Source organism: Falco punctatus (assembly GCF_963210335.1).
Source record: "Falco punctatus genome assembly, chromosome: 4".
Classification (NCBI taxonomy): domain Eukaryota; kingdom Metazoa; phylum Chordata; class Aves; order Falconiformes; family Falconidae; genus Falco; species Falco punctatus.
This window is the reverse complement of record NC_137583.1, coordinates 30688739-30709380: the sequence shown is the minus strand read 5'-3', so window position 1 is coordinate 30709380 and position 20642 is coordinate 30688739. Positions and strand designations below refer to the sequence as shown.

Genomic DNA, 20642 nt, shown 5'->3' with positions numbered 1-20642 from the left:
ACCTCAGCTTTTCCTCCTAAGCTTGTTTGAATTCTCAAGTTCTCCTGTTATATTACCAAGAAAATGTTTAATTTAATTCAACCATTCTGGTTTGTAACTTGAGCATTTGCCAGGTAAAAGCATTCTCCAATCTCAGCTCAACTCTTCTTCTTCTGCTGAACCACAGCTTCCCTCATAAAACTCCCCACTTCAGAAGCCCCTCAAAGAAACCATGCCAGAATTATGCACTTCTTGTAGAACTTGATACCTCCACTACATTTCACACACAACCTTTGCAAAGAAAGGATTAAAACAACAACAAAGGCACATGGAAAACAAGTCCCTCTGCTCAAAAGTAACTCTGCAAATGTAAATGCTTAGAGAACACTTGGGGACATGCTGAGCATTTATACGTTGCAGAGTCATGTATCAAATCCAGGATTTCTGCATTGCCAAAACACCTTTTTCCTACCACATTTATTATAATTTTTTTACAAGAAAAAAAAAAAAAAAAACCCCTGCACGTAGCATATGACACAGAGAAAACATTCTTAACATTTTGTAACTAACATTTATGTGCTCAAAGAGCTTTTTATAACCCTGGGTAAGAGGATGACTGACAAAAAAAAAGCCACCACATCTGTAAGTTCTACCTTTGACATAAGGAGATGAACTTTTCAATCAGTGCAAGAAACATACAGAAAGGTTCAAGAGTACAAGCCTCCACATGAAACCAATACATGTCTGCACAGACATCTTGCTGCCCTCTTCACCTGCTTCAAAAAAGCTGAAGTCAGACAAGCAGATACATCCTCCACTGGCACTCTTTTTTTCCATAGAGGACCACTTTCAAAATCTTGAGGGAATAGGCACAATTACTGCAGCGAGAGGTTCAAATATATCCTACAAGGAAACTTTTTGCTTCAAACCTAGGGAACTACATAAACAATCACAAATCCCATGTGCACATCCACCAAGGTCTGTAAAACTATCCATTTTTTATCAGGCTTAAAATAAATGCTCAAACACACAGCTTCTCAGAAAGGAGAAACGAGAGCTGCCTATTGATTTTGTAGCAGGGCTACCCTCAGAAAAGAAGGGGAAGAACATAATAGTTGAAACAAATGTTGCCCCCCCCATCCTCCCTTCAGAAAGCACAAAGGCTTTAAATACATGAAACCAGCTCAACTGTGTAGTTACCCTCTGAAAGGCCATCAATTACCTAAATTGGGCTGTGTGGCAGAGAGGAATAAAAATGAGACAGGGTCAAACCAGCTCTGGAATTAATCGGCGGTGGGTGGGGGGTGTATATTTCAAAAGAGGGATGGTTTTTATTCTCACCTTCCCTCTTCCTCCCTCACTCTCCAGCAATCATCATGGCCCAAGGAGACAGTAAAGAAGATTTCATTAATAAATTTATTTCAACTTTCTTTTCAATGGTGCTAAAAATGTATGCAAATCCATTCATAATTAGGTTTAAAAATTCCATTTCATGGGATAATCAGACTTCAAAAAACTCAATTTTAGTTTTAATCAGATTTTAACAAGGATATTAAGTCCATTTCGTTCAGAAGAGGGAGAAACGGTGAATTTAACACAAAATGTATTCAAGCTTAGCCCTGGGAGATAATTAAATAAAATTAATTTGGCAAGGGTTGCCTGTAAATGGAAACGCTCCAGACAGCAGAGACGTTTCTGAAGGAAACAAAAGCAGTTCATTACTGTACAAACAGATACAAAGCTTATTGTTCAGACAGAAGGGAATTGCAGCTCTTCCACAACAGCAAGACAACCTGAGCCCTCAAGCCACCTCTAACAAACGCAGCAGTTTGTGGAGAAGGTAGTTGTAGTTATTTCCTTCTCGTTTCAACTAAGTCCCTTAAACTCCCCTAGCACAGCAAGGATGGAACATGGAGGGGACAGCACATATGGACCTAACTATTCCAAATTATCAAGCGCAGAAAAGAGTAAGAAACAATCCTGTGAGAGACAGCTCCTTAAAACTATGACAACCCAAGTGTAATTTGAGGTTGCCAGCAAGATTCTTGTTAGATACAATTCCATCAAATTCCATGTAGTGGATCTAGTCCCTACACCACTGATCTGAATCCCTACTTAATACCAAAGGCATTCCTTTCTCCCTGAAAAAAGCCATGGACTGATACAGATGCCAAAACTTTGGTAACTGTTCTTCTGATGTTTCAGTTCTGAAGGCCAATTATTTATTTTGTAGCCCCTACAATCTTAGACAAACACGTGTGGATCTTTTAACACTGTGTATTAACAGATTTGTCTGACACTTAACTACCAACATCATACAGTACTAGAGACTGCCCATGAAAGTCACTTCTGGCAAATACTTAAGCAACACAGATCATGAGAACATAAAACAGAACGGCTGACTCTAAGGCGAAGTTGCAGGTTTGCTTTGTATCCTCTCAAACTTTTCCCTAACATTGGACACTTAAAATCTGTCTGGACAGGGTGCTGGGCCATCTTGTCTAGACAATGCTTTTGCCATGAAAGGTTGGACCAGATGATCCTTGAGGTCCCTTCCAACCTGGTATTGCATGATTCTATGAAACTCTACTGATCTAGACACACCAGTGTTGAAAAGATCAGTACAGGATACAAGAAAGAGACAAATATTTTAGAAAAAAAGCTATTTTATAAATCTAACTACAGTCAAAAGACTGACATTGAGAAATCACATTTATCTTTACCGGCTATCATAAGCCGGTATCATAAAGCCATGTAGACAGATGCACACACATTTTTCCAAGACCTACATCTACCCAACTAGAAAAAAAAAAAAAAAACACAACCAACACAACCCAAATTCAGCGCATTTTTTCATTCTTGCTTTGTACCAGCCTTCCAAATATATCAGTTATTACAAAGTGCCAACTGCATTTCCGCTTGCCAGCTACTTGCAGAAAGGCAAGCCAATAGGTGTTCTGTCAACTTGACAAGTGGGCCAGCTATCCAGAAGGCAGATGATGCCTTTGCCAAAGTCACACTGGAAACCATCAGGCCTAAATGAAAGGCTTGTCACAAAATAGGCTTGATGCCATCAGCCCTGGCTGCTAAATTTGCAGAAAGCCACCTGAAGCCACGAAGCTTTAACTCTGGGAATACAAAGAGCATATAGTCAGGAATGTTATTTGCAAACGTACTAGCAAAACCAAGTAAAAAAACCTCATAACTAGGTTAAAGCATCATCTTCTGAACTGAGCCAACAGCAGAGCTGTGAAGTATCACTGAAAACTGTCCAAGCTAACTAACTCATGAACAGCTGACTTCTCTAATTGAGGATACTGATATGGGACACATTCTCAGTCAAAGCCAGATACTGCATTTTTTACTTCCTTAGAAAACTTAGTAGGATTTCGAGCCCTCACTGAACAGCTTCATGTGTACCACAGGCAGAGAATGATTGTTTCATTAAAACAGAAAAGAAATTAACTTCGTCAGCAGGGTATAACTCAGGAAATTCCTGAATTTCATATTTCTTCCTACCCAAAAGACCGATCTTCCTTTCACTATGCTGTTCATATCAGAGTAGCTCTGGAAGAGAGTTTAAACAAGTAATGAGAATTCAAAAGCAATTCCATCAAGAACAACTTGTACTTGAAAATGATTCTTGCAATAGTTGCCCATTACTCCCCACAAAGAGGCACAGCAATTGTTAACTTTGTTGATAAGAGAGTTGAGGATAATATAGAAAAAGAGAGTCAGTAAGGATCGAGTTAAAGTGGTACTAGAAAAGGAAAGAAGAAATGCTCAAGATCTCAAGTAAATACATTTCTAGAAAAGCCAAAATGTACCTACATTGGAACATTAGACTCTGCCAGATCTATTTCCTTTTATAGCAAGAGGCAGTAAAAGTTGAGAGCTGCTTCAATGTGCAGAGGTTTCTAACATGCTATTCCAAAATGTATCATCCTCTTACAAAAATGCCATTCTGCAACAGACATGACTTCATTAGAAGAAATATTTCACTGCCACGTGGCTACCCAAGTATGCACAGAACACATTTTACTGCATCAGCAGCCACTAGGAAAAAAAATATCAAAAAAAACCCAAAATTTGAAAAAATAAACTTTATCAATACACTCCCTACATTTTATATCAGCAGCAGGGAGGGAAAGAAGGTTCCATACACCCCCACCTCTTAACTGCCTTGGCTACACAGAGTAGCTGGGTGTGTTTTATCTTTCTGCTGAAAAGGCCTGGCTCCATTTTCTACAAGCTATTCTAACCCCACAGAAAGCTTAGTTTGAAAACAGGAGCCTCAAGCTCTTTCTTCAGCTGTCCAGGTCAGCACTTTGAAAATAACCTCCAGACACTAACTGGTTCCAGGTTTTCACTCAGCCCCCAACACCTCCCATCTTTGCTTTCAAAATGGGAATCTTTCCAGTTATCACAGACCCAATCCTTGTGACAGCCTGGTGCAGTGTCTGCTCTCATTCAGGCAGCTCATTTCAAGCTGGTCTTTCTAGCTTATAGTTCTTCCTCATCAGCTCAGGGAGAACAGACATACACCAAATCAACCTGCATAACATACTTAACAGTACAGCACATACAAGAAGGAGCAGCCACATAGTAAAATCTGATTGCAAGGTTAAGGCAAAAAATACTTCTAATTTCGTCTCAAACAGAACTGCAAGGGGAGAAGACATTGTTTATATAAACAGTAGCAACTTAAGAAGCTTATTTCTAATACTTCACAATTTTTTTGCATATTGTTTCAAATAAGAAAGATTGTAACTGAAAGAGTATCAAAGCAAAACATTTTTCTATTCATTCTATGCAGGTAATACATAATGTCTCACATCAGCAAGGGGGTTTACTTTCAAAAAGGTGAGGGGGACACCAAATAAAAATCTTTGTGCTTAAGTAAAATCCATGCTGGTAAGAGTTAACAAACATTCATTTGAAAATCTGCTTCATGTTTTGCACATTACTCTAGATTTTCCTAGCTAGCCTAGGATACCATTGTCTCTGACACTGGACCAGAGATGGATTAGTAAATAATCCAATTCAACATGGCAATTTCTGTGCTATAAACTGTTTTAAAATAACAAACAACACTTACGTAATCACAGCTAGTTCAAGAGAACCTTGAGGCACTTATCACATTAATCTTTTAACTCACTAACATTTCAAGTTCACTATGCCCTTTAAGAAATGTTTACAAATGTTGTGCAGTACTTTTGCTGCTACAAGCCACATTAATATTTTTCTCTCCAAACAATGCATGCACAAAGGTATATTTACAAACATATCCCCTTTAATAATGCAGCTTGTGAGGAAAGGGAATATAGCCCAGGTAAAGATGTGCTTTGGTCAAAAATACTCACTGCAAAGCAGTCCCAAGGGAGGAAAGATTGAAGCTTAAGGACAAGGCTTACACAATAATATCACAAGGCATTTAGGCTAGCTTGTCAGAACTAGAAGCATTTTAAAGACGTTAAAAAACTGAAACAGTTTAATTTTCATACATTTCCAGTTTCCTCCCACTCCATCTTGATGTTGCTACACTAGCTACCCTATTAAGCACAATTACAACTGAAAATCAGACCTTTTATGGCTGATCCAGTACAGAACTCCCCCCTGCACTCATGAGAAACCAAAGACAAACAATTGAAGTAGCACCTTCCTAGCTACATCACAAGTATGAATCCTTGCTCTAGGCACTGACAATGTGTAACACTAACCACGAGTGAATCACTTTCAAAACACCATCAAGATAACCTGCACCAAACAGGCTCAGAAAAGCTTCTCACACGATACAAATCATATTTTGGTCTTATCTACACAGGCAGATAAAGTATCCTTAATAGTTCAGCACATTTTTCAGCAAGCTGCTTAATTCTCAATATGAACAAAGGTCAGCTGTTCTCACACTTCAGGTCCCTGGTATTAAACAATACCTGCAATTCCAAACTAAGATACATAGTTCCATTCTTCCTGCTCTTGAGCCCATTCCCTTGCTTACAGATTGGTACATCTGCACTCACATAGAAGTGGGACTGAACATGACCTTTTAGATTAGGTCCTGTCTAGTCCTTTGCTATTATGAACTCTGAGTCATCAAAGCAGCAATTTGTGTACTTTCGACTCCACTGGAAGCTGCATTCGGAATCTTAGTAAAAGTTAGACCCTCCTCGCTGTATTCATGGCAGGGTTACAGAGATTTTATTTAAATGCCAATGTAAGTCTTTAGTATAGATGGTTCTTTTTCTCACTAGTATTGATCTCACTTCCTTCTCCCGCCCTCCATCCATGTATTTCTTGGCAGTAATTACATCTCCTGCCAGCCTTTCCTAGAGCAGGCCAGTCCTTCCATTCACCACTGGTTCAGGGGGCTCTCAGACCTTTTTCTGCATTGAGTTCCCACTATCTTCCTCCACAGTGGGTGACCAGAACTCTGAGAAGTGTCTCACAGGCCATCTACAGAGACATTTGAACACCTCCACTTGCATGGAAGTTTTTCTCCTGGTGCATCCTATGTGTGAGAATTACCAGCCATCTCATTGTAGATGAGTACACAGCCCTTCCTCCAGTCCTTCCCACTGCATGTGGTACATTTTACAAAAAAAGGTTTCATTCAGCTCTCAATTCCACTGAGCTTTGTTTCACTGAATTTTGTCCCACTTCTTCACTCTAATCCTTAGGGTCACTCTGTTCTGCATATCCAGCTTTTGTACATTTATGAATCCTCTGAACTTAGCATCATTAGCCAAGTTTTATCAGCACACACCAAATTTTTGCACAAAAACCACTAATAGAAATACTAAACAAAGCAGAAACTAAGGCTAATCTTTGAGAAATTCTACTTATCCTCGCATTTTCCTTTCAACAACACTAAATCTATCCCTGCTTAGACAATTCCTTATACACCCTATGATTCTTCTATTAATTTCCATCTTCTCCCACATGTTTTATACTTTCCCAAGTGGCTCTCTTGAACAAGTGTTTCAGTGAAATTCAAATAAATAAGATCTATTGTGTTTTATTTGACAAGATAATCAATTCTCCAGACAAAGAAAGCTGTTACATTAGTCTGGCACAATCTATCTTGGTACTCCTTGATCCAATAAGGAAGGTCAATTCCTTGCCCTGTAGATAAAGGCCATGCCCACTAATACAAGGCAGTAGCACAATACAAGAGTTTAAATACTTGCTGAACCATTTTGGTTTGCTTCTATTTAGAAAAGGCCTGTGCATTTTGAGAAGGCTTTCGAAAAAGGCACTGCTATGCTAAAACAAAATCACTCCCAATAAGCATGTACAGGATCCATTTTTATATTTCTGTTTAAGTTTCCCCGCAAAAATGAAACTTTGGGGATGAGTGCACATCTAAGGGAGAGGGAAGGCATAGCATGCCAACAGCCCCAGCAGAAAATTTAGAACTAAAATACTGAAAGATGCCAAAATGGAAAAGGAAAGGTAAAATTTAAAATGAGCTAGAGCTTAGAGCAGTTATTTAGTTTGTGGAAATGACCAAATGAGAGGTTGAATAAAAATCAAGCACAAGCATTTGAGCTCTCTGACAGTAGCAAACCATCCCCTTGCTGATTAGTCTCTGCTATTTAAATGATAATTTCACTTTAAGGCAAACAGGACTGCTTAATGTAAGGGAAGTGGCTCTTTATACAACTGTCTGTATTTTTGAAAGCTTCCTCCTTCACAGCACAGTGAGCAGCTAAGTTCAAGCCATTTACACATAACATGGGTCACTACATGCTGGAAGAAAGCAAACTACTTTTATCCAACTGTTTTTCAACAGCATCTCAAACACTACTTGCAAGAAATACGGCAGCAACGCAAAATGAAGTAGCTGACTGGTGAGTCCCCCGTGGCAAATGAATCACCTGCTACGCAGAAGACAACAACAGCACACATTTCTAAAACCACTCCTGTTCCTAGCAGAGAGAGAGCCGTGAGTTTATTGGTTTGGGAAATGCACTCTATATTCAAGGTAGGATAATGCTCTATATTCTGACAAAAGAGTCAATGGAAAAAGAATGGGATATTTTCCCGTAAAAAAAGGATCCATTGGCATCTTCACCTCCAAAATGAAGTTCTTATTCCTCTAGTAGGAATTGTCCATCTTTTCTTTGATGTCATTATTCTCCATACAGTTCCTGTAGGCAAACTACCAAAGTTCCTCAAATTATTCTTCAACAAAGAAGACCTGATAGTATGCTAAGCTATTGTTCAATAGTTTTTGCTGTCTCCAGAAAGCTGGATCTGTGATCCTGCAAAGACAGTTTCTTTAACTGTTCCCAGAGCTTTGAAATGCAAAGCAAGGACAAACATATTTTTGATGTGAGCTTGCTTACTTCTTAGCCTGATTCTCTGATTATATGTTACAGCCTCAGCCTGCCTAGATGTCAGGTGCTCATCCATTATGTTTTACACTCTTCCTGTCTTTCCTTTAGCCTCAAGACTTATTACTCTGATATATTCAAACGGAAATAAAAGCATTAATGGCAAAGGAGAAAGAACACTCATATTTTTGAACATCAGAGATAAGTACAGCATTTTAGGAGAAAATTAATATTGGATAAGAAAATATGGCAGGAAGCTTTGCCCAGCATTTCAGTGAAGTACTGGCAGGAAGAGACCTACAACATTTTAAGAAATCTATGAAAAGAGACACAGATGGTTGCCATATAAAATTAAGTAGATCAACACCATGAGAATGGGAGAAAACTAAACTCTGGCTAAAGCACAAATTTGACATCAGGCTTCCCAACATCACATTTAAATACATTACTCCCTTCCAACACCCAAACATGGCCTGAAGTCTCCCAACACTGCATTCTGACTACTCTGAAAACTGGAGCTTCAGATTTTGAGATGATGAACAAACATTTTCTCCCCATCATGCATGAAGAGCACTCTGTCAAGGAAAGCTAAAACCTAAGGCACTGTGGAAAATGAAGAATAATGTACAGTTTAACGTAACAGGATAATGAAGAGCGAAAGAGCTCAGAGCAATACTCCAGCATATGCTGCATGTCACATTCAATAGGTGACAACTTCCTCCAAGACTTCTCTATGTAAAGAATCTTGACTTCAGTACACATACAAATATTGTAAGACAACCACAGTTAGTTTTCTCTTGAAACTTCTGCCTCACCCTGTAAAGACAAAGATCCCCTTTGGAACTGTTCAGGCACTTCTCCCTCAAAATTATTTTAAATGCTTCTAAAGCAGTGCTTCCATCCTTTACACATACTAAGTTCTAAAAACACTGAGCGCATAACCTTTATTTTGAAATAAACACAATGATTATCCTCATCATCCCTTCCAACCCTGGCTGCTCATTGCCACTTCCGAGGCCTTGCTTTGGAACAGCACAAGTATTTACGCACCCACACAGTAAACCTGATGAGGGAATCCACCTGGCTGAAAGCTGTTTTCCAGTCTAGATTACCTTTTGCTATGCAGGACCACCTCTTTCAGCTGCAGTGCTCACAGAACCATACAGTACCAGGTAGGAACAGAACATTTTCACAGACAGTTGAGTCAGAAGTCCCATGCAATAGGAATAGCAGAACTGCTCCAAGTTGAGACTAGCTGGTCCTCGCAGAACTATGCAAGAGAAATTCACATGACTATAAAACACCTGAGCAGAAGCCAGCAGAAAGCCCTATTTTGAGGGATTTTGTGGAATATTAATGACCCACATATATCGGCCCTCTTCACAGAGTGATTTCTTTAATATTTATCAAAACTTCAACAGAAGGCAAATTTTTTGATGACAAAATGAAGCTCTAAAAAGTAACTGTAAAATGTAGTACTGTGTCCATGCAGGACAAAAGCAGATAATCTTCCTATGAGGTAAGCTGAGATCTCATAACTATAAAAGTTTTTCTAATAAGCATAGCGCTTTTTTTTGTTCAGTTTTTGTTGTTTGTTGGCGGGTTTGTTTAATTAGTGTTTCCTCTTATGTACTGCTTATGTCTTTTTTTGGTGCCCTGGAAATTCCCACTGTGATGAGACAGCTTGTTTTACACTGGGAATCTCGTAAACAGCAGTCATGCAATTTTCACTATGTTCACAGATCATAAATTACAATTATTTACATAAAACTTAGATGTACAAAATCAAGTTTTTATACCCTCATACTATGCCAATTCTAATTTTCTTCTCCAATTAGAGACTTAGCTCTAAAGTAAGGAGCCACCATTAGCCAACCCAGACAAACCCAACTCATCCCCCCCCAAACACAGAAATCAGCACCCCAAGCATAGAAATTAGAAAAGGTCAGGTCAGTGGTACAGTTACAGACAACAGCCAGCATCAAAGGCTTTTAATTAGATGGATTTCTTGCTTGGCGATAAAAGACCAGAGGACTACAACAGGCTACTCCAACAAAAATATTTGCTCAACTATGGAGCAATCGTGCCAGAATTATGGCATTACTGGAACTAGTAACAGTAACCCCCCATCTTGCCTTGATTAGTTGCAGTTAATTAAGTATCCAGAAATGCATATGAGCAATTCAAATTATTTCAACATGCACTGCTTTGTGTATCTGTCAACAGATTTTTATTTTTTTAAAACCAGTAACCACTTATTCATAATGGACATTCACAGAAAGGTAAATTACTACCTTGTGAAAAAAGAGAAGATTATGAGCTTCATTCACTACTACAAAGATATTCAATGCCTTGGATAGAAGAGAATGCAGAGTAGCTAAGCATAGTTAATCAAGATTCAAAAAGGGAAGTAGAGAACTCCAATATTCTCCCTTCTTTTCTATTCACTGAAAAAAAAAGAGCACTAATCCACCACTAAATGCAGAATCAAGAAATCTGATTCCCTTTTCCCTCCCTCTCTCCTCCCTTCCCCCCAACTCCAAAAGCAGAATCTGCATAGAAGGACTTCCAGTACTGAGCGTAGCACCTGTGTAATTACAAATTACAACTGTGCTAACCACTGTACTAAATAGAGATGCTTGCCACTTAATTAAACCCTTTCTTAGAGAGGAAATGCATACACATTCACACTATCTCCTCTTCTTAATTGGTCTCAGACATTGCAGGAAGCTAGTCCCTAAGATTTGTCAGCCAGCCAGCCCACAGATGTTTCAGAAAGAAAACCAGGTCAGCATTAACAGGTTCACTTCTTTGGCTCTAGGCGACAGGTCAGCAGATCAGTGTCTGCTGTCTGCAGCTGGCAGGCTCCACTAAGTGAAAATGGTCCTCAAGCATTGGCCTGAATTCCTGTCAAATGTGCACTTCTCCTTACAGGCCTGGACAGCAAGCATGCAAAACAGCTATAGCAGCTTAATGCGATATCATCACTGAAGCCAACTAAATTTACCCTTGCAAACTGAAGGACAACTATAGGTACTCTCCAAATCCATGCTTCATTAAACCTAAGAGTCCCTCCAGGTGAGCCTTATGCAATAGGCATCATGGGGCTGAGACCTGCCTTATAACTGCAATTAGATGCAACTCAAGAATGTCCGAGACCATGACTGGAGCTTCTGAGCAACACAGAATTGTCCAAGCACACTACTTTTCTTGTTGATACGTCAGCCTCCACCTTTAACCTCCATACTGTATTCCATGGCCCTTCAGAAAAGGACAGCTGATCTCTCCATTGCCTCCCTGTGATGGGCATGAAAAAAAGGAAAATTGTTCTGAAAAGTAATATGAACAAAAGCTTTGACTTTATCTTCCATGCACAAACTCCAAACCTGAGGAGTACCTGCCAGTACTACTTGCAACAGAAAATGGTGCCCCCAAAAGGAAAGACTTACTTAAATAGGTGAGTATCAATATATTTGACCACTGATACAAAATAATTCTGCTGTGTATACAAAGATCTTTGAGTCCAGCAGGTGAAAAATGTACAAAACTTCATACAGTCACTACTTCCAATTAAAAATCCCAAAACAAACACCAAACCAAAACAAACACTACCTCAGGCATTACTATAGTTTCTAAAAAAAATGCACTTGGACTAAAACTCCTCTGAAGCTGTTCCTTGTGGTCTACCTGTACCTTTACATATTTGCATAGTTTTTCAGCAAAACTTCAACCTTTCAAAGCTTCTAGTCTTCTGCCACTTATGGAGAAATACAAATTTAGCATTAACTCTTGTCAGCTGCTATTCAATGACTATCAGTGTCTTCCATATCTGACTTACTAACTGCCTTATCTTTAAAATGTACCCGAAGCACCTCATTTTGCATTCTTCTGTACTCCAGGGTGTATTTGCTTACGAATAGGAAAATCACCTAACAAATTCATTAGTGGACAAAGGTAATACCAGCCATAGACAAGCAGCAGCAAAAAAGGTTTATTTAGATTAAAAGCTCACAGAACATGAACCCTCATTTTTTTATTTGGCTATCTGCTACATGCTTCAAAGGAAAAGTCAGAATAATAACAGTGCTGCTCTACAGGATGCAGTTCTAAGGCCTGGGGTGGGGAGAAAAGAACCAGGCTTTGAAGAACTCCTATTAAACAAGAAGAAGAAATGAAGAATGTGGTGTAAATATGAAGTTTACAGAGCTGGTTGGAAAAGCACTCTACTCTGTATACCATTAGAGAAACATGCACGAACCATTTTCATACCAAGTTACTACCCCAAGTACTAGACAAGAAGACTGTGATTGTATGCATGTAGCATCAAAGTGACTTAAAAACATTTGATAGCAACAACGAACAATTTTCCTTAGACTAGTTGACCCTTCTTAAGGTGCCCAGCTGATAGTTTTTACATTAGGCTGAGCCTGCCAGACTGGAGCAAAAACAGTTTTTCTTCAGCAGCAGGAGAAAGGATGCCATCTCCTGGGCGGCTCTGCACACTGCCATCCAAATACAGCACCCACCTCCTCTCACACACAACCTTCCAGAAACATTTTTCTGTTAAAACACATGTTGTTAAATGGCAGCTAAGAAGCTACCTAGAAAATATGTCTAAGCTATTAGTCAAATGCTGGAAAAACAACCAAGTCTGTCATGATTAACATGGTTCTTTCAGTGAAGACGGTCAACAACTCTATTACACAAACACTGGACTTTGAAGAAATACAAACTACATCAGCACATCCTGGAAAAAAAGAGTGTAAGAAGTTTGTTTTCTCCACACAGCTCTTTCCTAATAGCAAACTCCTATGCTAGCCGTACATTAATACCCTTCTCAACAAGGGTAAACTCCAAAATAAGTAAGACTTTCTACTTACAAAGCAAGAATTTCAGATATTTAGTACCTTTTTATTCCTACAGCAGGAATATCAAGTCAGAGCAACACGTGGTAAATGTCTGAAATTCCCCAACAGCGTAACAGTGACATACAAAACAGACCTACAAGACAAAATTACACCCACGAGAAAAAAAACCAACCAGAAAGTAGGCAGTAAGATCAAGATATCAAAAGGATATATAATTGAACACAAAAAAAGACTGTGCAGATTCATAATTCATACATAACTATGGTGAGTATTATTTTATTATTTGGATATTCTGCAGCTTACAAGGATATTATGTAACAGTTGTATAAAGCAGGCATTAATTCCAAGGGCAAATTCTGGAAAGAACACTGCTCCACAGCAACGCAAACACACCAATGTGCTCTAGAGCTAGAGCTGGTTTTGTTTCCATATTTATGTTTATGAGAGCAAGAGGAAAACCCAGGAGCTTACAAGTGGAATCCAGAACTAGCAAACACAAGACTAGCCTTTGAGTAAACTGTTAATGAACTTGCCTTCCCCCCAAAAGGTGAAGCATTATAAATACTTAGCTCGTTCATTGTTACCAAAAAGAGACCAATACTAAACCCAGTAGGATTACTATTACACTTCTAAAAGCTGTACCTCCTTTCCAAGTATTATTACATAAAATGACACACGAAGGTCTGATCATAAGCCAATCTGACAAAAAGCCTGCTGGGACCAGGCAATTGGTGAACAGAAACCACCAAAAGCAGACAGAACAAGCCCTATGGAAGTGCTGAAGGAAATGAAAAACCATCCTCTCCTAAACCACTACATGCTGCACATGCTTCCCTTACATTCTCTGTACCAATGAAGAACATAAGGGAAGATGAGAAATCCTAATCCATTCCCTTTTCTGTTGCTTATCTAGTTATTAGCAAACAGCGCGTTGCTCTGGCTCTTTGGGACAATTGTCCCACTTGTTCCTACTTTCTTCTACTGTGAGATGGGCAAGTAACTCTTCTCAAACTTTCACCAACAGCATACTCCAGGAAGCTAACCAGGACAATGATCTCTCATCATCTTCATCACCCTGACCAAAAATTAACATAATTCATGCTGTAAGAAGTCTAAGCAACAAAAAAAACCCCAAAACTCAACAAAAAAAAAAAAAAAAAAAAAGAAAAAAGAGAAGGGGGGAATCATCCAGTTCCACTTGCTACAATTGCATGCAAAAGATGATTTTCCTCAAGAGCAATTCCCTTTTCTGTATAAGAAGACGCCATTAATAGCACTAAACAATACGGCCCAATCAAAAACGTAACATTTTACAGTGAATATTCTGATTTTAAATGAAGGAGTTATTAGGCTTCAACAGGCAGAATCACTTGGTTCCATTTCTCTCCCATTGTGAAATTACCTCATTAAACCTTTAACAGCTTGAGGTTAAGTAAAAAGCTTTTACTCCACTGTCTGATAGAACAGGTTTTGTGAAAAGCATTCATACAGAAACTGTCCATTCCTTGCCATAGGAGATTTAGCACAACTCTTAAGTACATCTAAATGTATGTATCCTCAGCAGATGCAGGACAGAATCTCAAGTATGCTACCTACTAGCATGACTTTAGAAAGAGGTTCATTATCTTCATTAAACAGAAAACAGTGAGAAAATTATGTGGGCTTTCCCAAGTTGAACACAAGTATCTTTCACACGAAGCAGTAATGTGCCTAAACCATATGTACATATCCAAACACTCCTACTTCCAATCAACCCCAGCAGTGTGCAGACACAGCTCTGTTGTTGGGCAGGTGCAAGGCATGGAATAAAAAAAACAATCTGTAACATTAGGTTCTGCACAGGTCATCCAATGATCCAATATGGAATGTGATCTGTATTATAATACTCACATCAAGACAGTTATTTATGAAGAACCATCTCTCTTTCTAATATAATAACAAGGTAAATGTTTAAAGAAAATAAAGTGGTGCTGAAACATGACACACAAAAGCACTGTAGCCGCACAGAAAGCCTTCTGCAGTGGAAAAAAAATGATCACAAGATGCACCATTTACCAGTCTCTCTTTATACTCCATACCTACCAGAGACCTTAAAAAATCTGGTTCAGTGCTCCAAATGTCAGGAAGAGTTGTTACGTAACAGTACACAAAGAGACTAGCTGGTGTTACAAGGGCGGGGCAGGGCAGCATCCCACTTTTATAAGGAACTGCATTTATTCCATTTCTCTTGTTAGACTAACTAAATTAACATAATTCTTCAGATGCTTTAGGGAAGAAAAATCACAACAACATGATCTGACAGCTTATTTTGATACCCGGATTTCAAAGAAACCATCCTTACAACACTTTGTCACAAGTAACATACATCCTCTCCTCTGGACATGCCCTAAAATTCGTAAGAGTTCACTTACTAAGCTAGCAGAACCTCTAACTAAACATGAATGAAGCTATATGCAAGAAGTTCAAAGAATTTAAAATTGAACCTTGGCTTCAGAGACAGTGGTCAAGCTGACTTGGTGAAAATCATTTGTTAATTGCCCAAGATATTTTATAACACGGTATCTTGTGGTTCTTCTCATAAATAATAAAGAGTACTGGAAGAGCTTCCACATGAAGAAGAAATAGCAAGAAAGTGTGACCAACACACTTCAGAGATCAGATGATTAAGAGGAAAGTGGTTTAAAAGTTCTACCTCCTTCCAAAGCTGTGAACACCTACCTGATATTCAAGCCAGTGCTCTGGTCCAGTTTCTCCCAGCTTTTTAATTTTCCCAGAAGTTTCTAAAGCAGAGATCAAAAGAAAGGTTAGAGACTAAGAGTTTTCTCATAATCCTCCAGTCAAAGTCAGTGTCTTTCCTTTTCCTCCTGTGAATTTCATTATCTTCTTATCTAGTACTTTTAGCTTGTCATTCTCCAGCCCTCACAAACATTTTCCCAGTCACCACAGCCCTATGACACACAGAACCCATGTTACACCTCAGTATAGATTACCTACGCCTGTGAGCTACCATCACGATACTAGACCTTGGCAGGCCAGACTCCTGGCAGCGGAGAAGAAAACAAGCTGTATTCTCAACACCAGTTCGGTAGCAGCTGAAGTGCCCATCTCTCCTCTTCCAGTTTCTCTTACAGCTTTATACTTTCGGTCAATACCAGATAACATTATCCAAACCTGATCAGATACCAGCATAGTTCTGCAGATCAACAAGTTTACACAAGTAATGTCCTGACAACCCACTTGTATGCTTGATACAGAGTGGGATGGAAGCAAGACAATTTTATTCATCCAAGACCATATTCTGGCCCTGCTAGCATTAGCAGTAATCCAAGTGTGTATCCAGGTTCTTACCACATGCCTGTTAAGCTCTGCCCAGAAATGGTGTTGCCTAACACCATAAAAAAGCATTTCCAACAGCAAAAAGGTGTAAGAGACACAGCAAAGCCAAAAAAGACACTACACCGAGATTGCTCTTTACACAAGACGTCCAGCTGAACATTTTGCCTTTTTTCCCTTCATTGCCTTAGGTCTCCTCACGCTGGCATTTGAGATTGGGAATGCCTGGTTCAAACCCATTAATTAAGTCAGGTATAATGTCTTAAATAACACAACACAGGAAGAGCCTAAAAGACAGGACAGGCAACAAAAAAAATCATATTTTGCTCATCCACCAAGTGTTCCCAGCTCCTCACCTCATTTTCCAATTCAACGGTCACTAGCTGTGCTTGGACTTTCTCATAGCGTTCCAGTTTTCTTTGGAGACCTTCTACCTCCTCTTTAAGCAACCCATTGTTTTCTTTCATTTCCCTAAGGTGAAAAGAAAGACAATGATTAGAACCATGCAACTCAGTTCACTCTCACAAACTTCCAGATACACATGGAATTACAAGGGAATTGTATGACATTTAACAGACATTATGATGTTCAACTGATTCACTTCTGTAACCTTCACTGCAAAGCCACTGCTATCAAAAAAAAAAAAAAAAACACCAAAAAACCACAACACAGCTTTACCGAACTGATTTTTGTCTACTCTAAGTGCCATCCTAATTATGTCCAAACAATCTGAAGTTCTGTATCTGCTTTACTGATTGGCAAAGCAGCATGAAGGGTACCAAAAGACTCCTAACTCTGATCTTCAGTCAGGTTGAATGCAGGATTGGAACACAGCAAGCGGCAGACGCTCAGGCTTTTTGAGTACTCTGTGGTGACCAAGCAAGCATTGAGATTGCTTCTCTCTACTTCAATAGAGGTGTGCAAGGGTAAGATAAAACTTTTTTAAAAAATGACCTTTAATCTGTTGGTATCATGTTTCTGTGCACAAAAAACAAGCATGAGAAAAGATTGCAAGATAAACAATTTAAATGATAATGAAAACAATAACCAGAACAAAGTGAAGGGAAATTACTTAATTTTAGAATAAGAAAAAGCTGGCAAGATCACTCAATGTAATCTAGGCTTTTTTTTTTTTTAAATGCACCAGAAAATGAAAATTAAGTTTATTCTTTAAAAAAAAAAAAAAAATCTTTAAGGCAAGTTATTTCATAGTACATAGAAATTTAATTTTTCAAATTAAATGCCACTTCAGAAACCCAGAAAGTCTACCCTACAAAGGGCTGTATCAGAGGGCTTTATAAATTTAAACAAAAGACTTTCCAAACATTATGCTGGAAAAACAGCCCTTTAAAAAAGTGGTAACAATAACTAAGCAAAAACAGGTTTTAAAGAAACACTCACTTGTCTGTCCTCTCTATAGGAATTTCTTTCCCAAAGCTGTATAGAGTTCATCACTGTCTTTAAACATTTAATTTTGTTCTAGCAAATATGTCACCATCCAGAACAATCAATATGCATCCTGTGAGGCTCTTGTGTTCAGGAAGATTACCCAGATGTTGTCAAATCCTCTCATTTAGTAACGATCACAACACTGCTCAATTCATACACAGTATTTATATGAAATATTTAAACTTCCTTCTAAAGTTTTCCCTAAAGTAAGCCTAAAAGAGGGATTTGAAAGAGCGTATAGTGCAATGGTAGCAGGTACAGAAGAACACAAGATAAGCCTCTCAACAACTGAACAACCCTTCATTCACCTGAAGTAGGCATTTTCCTCCCTGAGCTGGCGCAATTCCCTCTCCATTTTTGGGAAACGGGCCAGTTCTGCCTTCATGTTCTTGACAATTAGAGCATCATGTTCCTGCTGGGAGAACTTCTGTTCCAGATCCTGGAAAACATGGGACGACAAGAGAATAGCAATGATTAACTCGGAACTCAAGAGCTACCTCTCCACTGTACTTTTTAAACTCAGTGACATGAATGAAGTTGGAAGGGAACTCAGTAGGTCATCTGGTCCAATCCAATGCTCAAAGTAGGGATGACTCATTCCATTTGTAACACCTGGGCTGGCCTCTTCTCTACACCTGTTTACCCTAAGTTCATAACAAAAAAGAACTCTGCTAATCATTAAAAGGACCTTCTTCTACTGATTAAACCAAATCTATGATTTTCCTGTCTTCTAGCCCTCTGTTCATGAAGTGTAGAGGGGATGCTTGGATGGCCTGTAAGAATTAGAAATGAAAAGAAACACAACCATGCATTTTAGCATTACGGTAAACATTACTGTTTTTTCTCCAAAAAAGAAGAAAGTTTATTTAGAGCTGGATTGCACTCTGATAATCTGTTTCCCAACCTTTCTGTTCAATTAAGTCTCTTCTTGCAGTCGCAGAGCTGGTAATGAGGCTGGCTTTCACTCTAGCTTTACTTCACAGCAACTACAGGCAATGCCGCTATCAGCGCCTGCTCAAACCAAAGCAACTCTCCATATCTACCTCTCCCAGGAAGATAAGTGAAAAAGATACCCTCCTGCCAGCCCACACATTAATTTGAAAGGACATAAAGCACCTCTATACTCACATTTAAGTCAGTGCGGTTTTGAAACCTTTGCAAATAATTGCACTTTCTAAAAGAGCAAAACCCAACTCCAGAAGAAGGATTTTCTGGGAAGCAGAAGAGTAACTGTAGCTGCTAAGTTCATCCTCCACCGTTTGAAAAAAATGTTGCTCTAGAAGCAATATTTTGCAGAGCAATCTTGTGCTCTGGCACAAGACCAAACAGAACATTTCTCCAGAGTACTGCATAAGGACATAAATCACTTTTCTATACAGAAAGCATAGGTGGATTGCTTTTTTCCCCAACCAATTGATACAACAAAGGTGAAAATTGTCATGTTCCAGCTAATTGTAGATACCCTGGTCAACCCAAATTAATTCAGCCAATTTTAGCTCCTGCTGACCACCAGATCAGATTCTTGTAGGACAAACTTTTTATTTCTGCAATAGTAAGTTTTTAAAAAAAAACACTGTTCTGTTCTTCCATGGAATAAATTAAAAACTGAAGCTTTATATAGGCCACAAAGATTCTTACCTTAATCTTCTGTTCATATTCTGCCAGTAGGGATTGGTTTGCTTGCAATGTCTGGATTTGCTGACTCGCCTCTTGCCATTTTCTATCAGATGTAGACACAAGAGGCATTTAGCACCCAGGAATCACGTACTATAAACAACCTACATGCAGAAGTATCTCCGACAAACACTTTTAAACACCACTAACAAGCTATATGGCACTCAACATAGCTTCACACTCATACCATCTCCCTCTAAATTATAGACAAAAATAGCCATTTTAATAAAAAGATCTATCTTGAGAAGTATCCAAAAATCAAGACACCTTAATTCTGAAACAAACAAATACACACTCATAGTAAATAAACAGCACCTTTGAAACTGAAGAGTTGAACTTAGTAAGCAAGGAAAAACACACTTATCTTTCAACTACCCCTCAACTATGATTTAAGGCTCGATATTTTTGTTCTGTTCAGTCTATAAAGTTCAGATTAGCCTTTACCACCCACACACCTTCTGTTAACTCTCTACCACGAACACAAGACATTGCCAAGATTTCAAGCTCAAGTATTTTTTTCTTCTCAAGGTACAATTAAATTGCACCTCAGAGCTAGTTTCAAACAACGGTTATAACCTGCACATCCAGATCAAAGAACCCCTTTGAAGAGCAGAAATCAAACGCTGTTGAAAGTTTTTCTGAGTGATGACAGCTGCAGAAGGCTGAAGTTTTGTTTGACTTTTTCCCCCTACAGTCATTCATCCCCTGCTTACTTATGTTGAACATCCAGTTGTTCCATCAGTTCCTGCTTCTGAGAATCTTGGCTTGTCATCTGCATCTCTTGATTCATTATATTCCATTGCAGCTCTGTTATCTTCCCTTTTAATACAGCGATTGTCTGAATTAATGGAAAGGAAGAATAACTACACAAGGCTATGACTCTCCAAGCTGGACATTACGGATGTTGATAGTCAGAAATCATATGCAACTAAAAAGTACCAATGTTGAATCTAGAAACAATCCCACCCACTGGCAAACCTTCAGACCTGCAAATTCATCT

General features: G+C 38.8%; 1 protein-coding gene across 1 annotated transcript in view; it reads right to left on the bottom strand.

Annotated features, from left to right (window-relative positions):
- MAD1L1 (mitotic arrest deficient 1 like 1) overlaps nt 1-20642 on the bottom strand; it is a 370489-nt gene that overhangs the window by 343134 nt on the left and 6713 nt on the right. The window contains exons 5-9 of the mRNA XM_080382402.1: nt 20356-20480; nt 19607-19688; nt 18277-18407; nt 16876-16990; nt 15905-15966 (exon numbers count right to left, since the gene is read on the bottom strand). Of these exons, the coding sequence (XP_080238528.1) occupies nt 15905-15966; nt 16876-16990; nt 18277-18407; nt 19607-19688; nt 20356-20480 (515 nt within the window). The remainder of the gene's footprint in view (nt 1-15904; nt 15967-16875; nt 16991-18276; nt 18408-19606; nt 19689-20355; nt 20481-20642) is intronic.